The sequence below is a fragment of the Aptenodytes forsteri genome, unplaced genomic scaffold (assembly GCF_000699145.1).
Source record: "Aptenodytes forsteri isolate BGI_AS27 unplaced genomic scaffold, ASM69914v1 Scaffold55, whole genome shotgun sequence".
Lineage (NCBI taxonomy): Eukaryota > Metazoa > Chordata > Aves > Sphenisciformes > Spheniscidae > Aptenodytes > Aptenodytes forsteri.
The window spans coordinates 9,499,622-9,501,242 of NW_008796063.1; the positions used below are offsets into that span (position 1 = coordinate 9,499,622).

General features: G+C 67.2%; 1 protein-coding gene across 1 annotated transcript in view; it reads left to right on the forward strand.

The window, feature by feature from the left end:
- The window catches only part of RAI1 (retinoic acid induced 1), a 10,977-nt gene that overhangs the window by 8,328 nt on the left and 1,028 nt on the right, over nucleotides 1-1,621 (forward strand). The window contains exons 5-6 of the mRNA XM_009286580.1: nucleotides 962-1,055; nucleotides 1,392-1,441. Of these exons, the coding sequence (XP_009284855.1) occupies nucleotides 962-1,055; nucleotides 1,392-1,441 (144 nt within the window). The remainder of the gene's footprint in view (nucleotides 1-961; nucleotides 1,056-1,391; nucleotides 1,442-1,621) is intronic.

The window sequence follows — 1,621 nt, forward strand, 5'->3', positions numbered from 1 at the left end:
CCTCCGAGCTCCCCCCCCCCCAACCCCCCCCCCCCCCTCCCCTTTTAGGCGTAGAAGCATATTTACATTGTTATGTTTTGGGAGGGCGGCAGGCCCCCCCGCCCAGGACCATGAGGATGCTGAGCCCGGTGTGTCGCATCCCCCAGCCCTGCTGTGCGTCGCAGGGGGCGGCTCGGAACGAGACAGACGCAGCCTGGTGAAGGCAGGATGGGAGACAAAAATGGGCGCGACGTGGCCTGACGCCACAGTGATGGGCAGCAGGGGAAGGGAAGCTGAAGGGAGGGCACGGCCCTGCCCTGCTCCTCTCCCAGAGCAAGAGGAGCGCAGGCACATCGAGCGAGCAAAATAGGGAGGACGCTGCTGGGAGACTGCCAAGGGGACACGGGGGTTTTTGTGCTGGGGAGCGGGAGGGGGGTCTCCAGCAAGCCTCCCGGTACCAGGTTTGGGGCTGGCCATATTCCCAGGCGTGCGTGCTCGCGGCATGTCTGTCTGGAGGCTGCTGCCTTCTCCCCACCCACACCACAGGGCCGGGTGTTCCCATCTCTGCAGCACCCGCTGGGGACGGGGCAGGAGATGGGCAACACCGCAGTCCTCCAGCACCACTGCCACCGAGCCACGGCACGGCCTAGGCCATGTCCCTTCACCTCCGCACCTCCTGCCCCATGGAGGATGGCTGCAAGCTCAGTGCCATCCAGGGGAGCGATACGGTGGGTAGGAATATCATGCGTGGCTGCAGATGGCCGAGCGAGAGGCACGGCGTCGCCCGGGGTGCGCCGGCACGGGAGGAAGGATGCTGCCCGGGGGAGGCAGCAAGGGGCTGGAGAGGCGCAGGGATGCCGGCGCGTTCCCCTTGTGGTCGGGGCCGTCGGGGTGCTTTGCTCCTGCGCTGGGCTCTGACGGGGGTCTCTCTGTCTCTCCACATCTCTCCTTCCCTGCTCCGAATTCCCGGGTGTGTTTAAAGAAGTGCTCGAGCTGCCAGCAAGCGGGAGCCACCGTGGGCTGCTGCCAGAAGGGGTGTCCCCACACCTACCACTACGCGTGTGCCGTTGACACAGGTGAGCCCGGCCGCGGGGACAGGAGCACAGGAACCCCTGGCACCCTCCCACCCGGCTGGCCGCGGGGCCAGCCTGACTGCTCCGCAATGCTCAAGCCCATCCAAGGCTAGGGTGGGCTCACGGCTCCCTGCCGGACGGGATGGCGATGCCCCCTGCACCAGCAGCGCCAGCTGGTGTCCCGAGTTTGGCCGGCCTCGGCTGAACCCTTCATGCGAACGGTGCAGCTTGTGTGGATGGCGGTGGGAGGCCATGGGGGATGCTGCGTCCCCACCACTCGGGGACCGCCGTCCCACAGTGCGGGGACTTCCCTGACACGGCCTTCTCCTCTCCTCGCAGGTTGCTTATTAACCGAAGAGAGCTTCTCTCTGAAATGTCCCAAACATAAGGTAAGCCCAGAGCCCCCCCCGCGCACCCCTACAATGCTCTGCAGCCCCTGGGGGAGGAGGACCTGCCTCGGACCACGGGGACACCCCGCTCCACGGCATGCCCACCCCGGGCGCTCAGCCCCGGGTGGCACGGGGCGTCGCGGTGGGGCATCGCGTCCCTGGAGGATACCAGGCCACCCA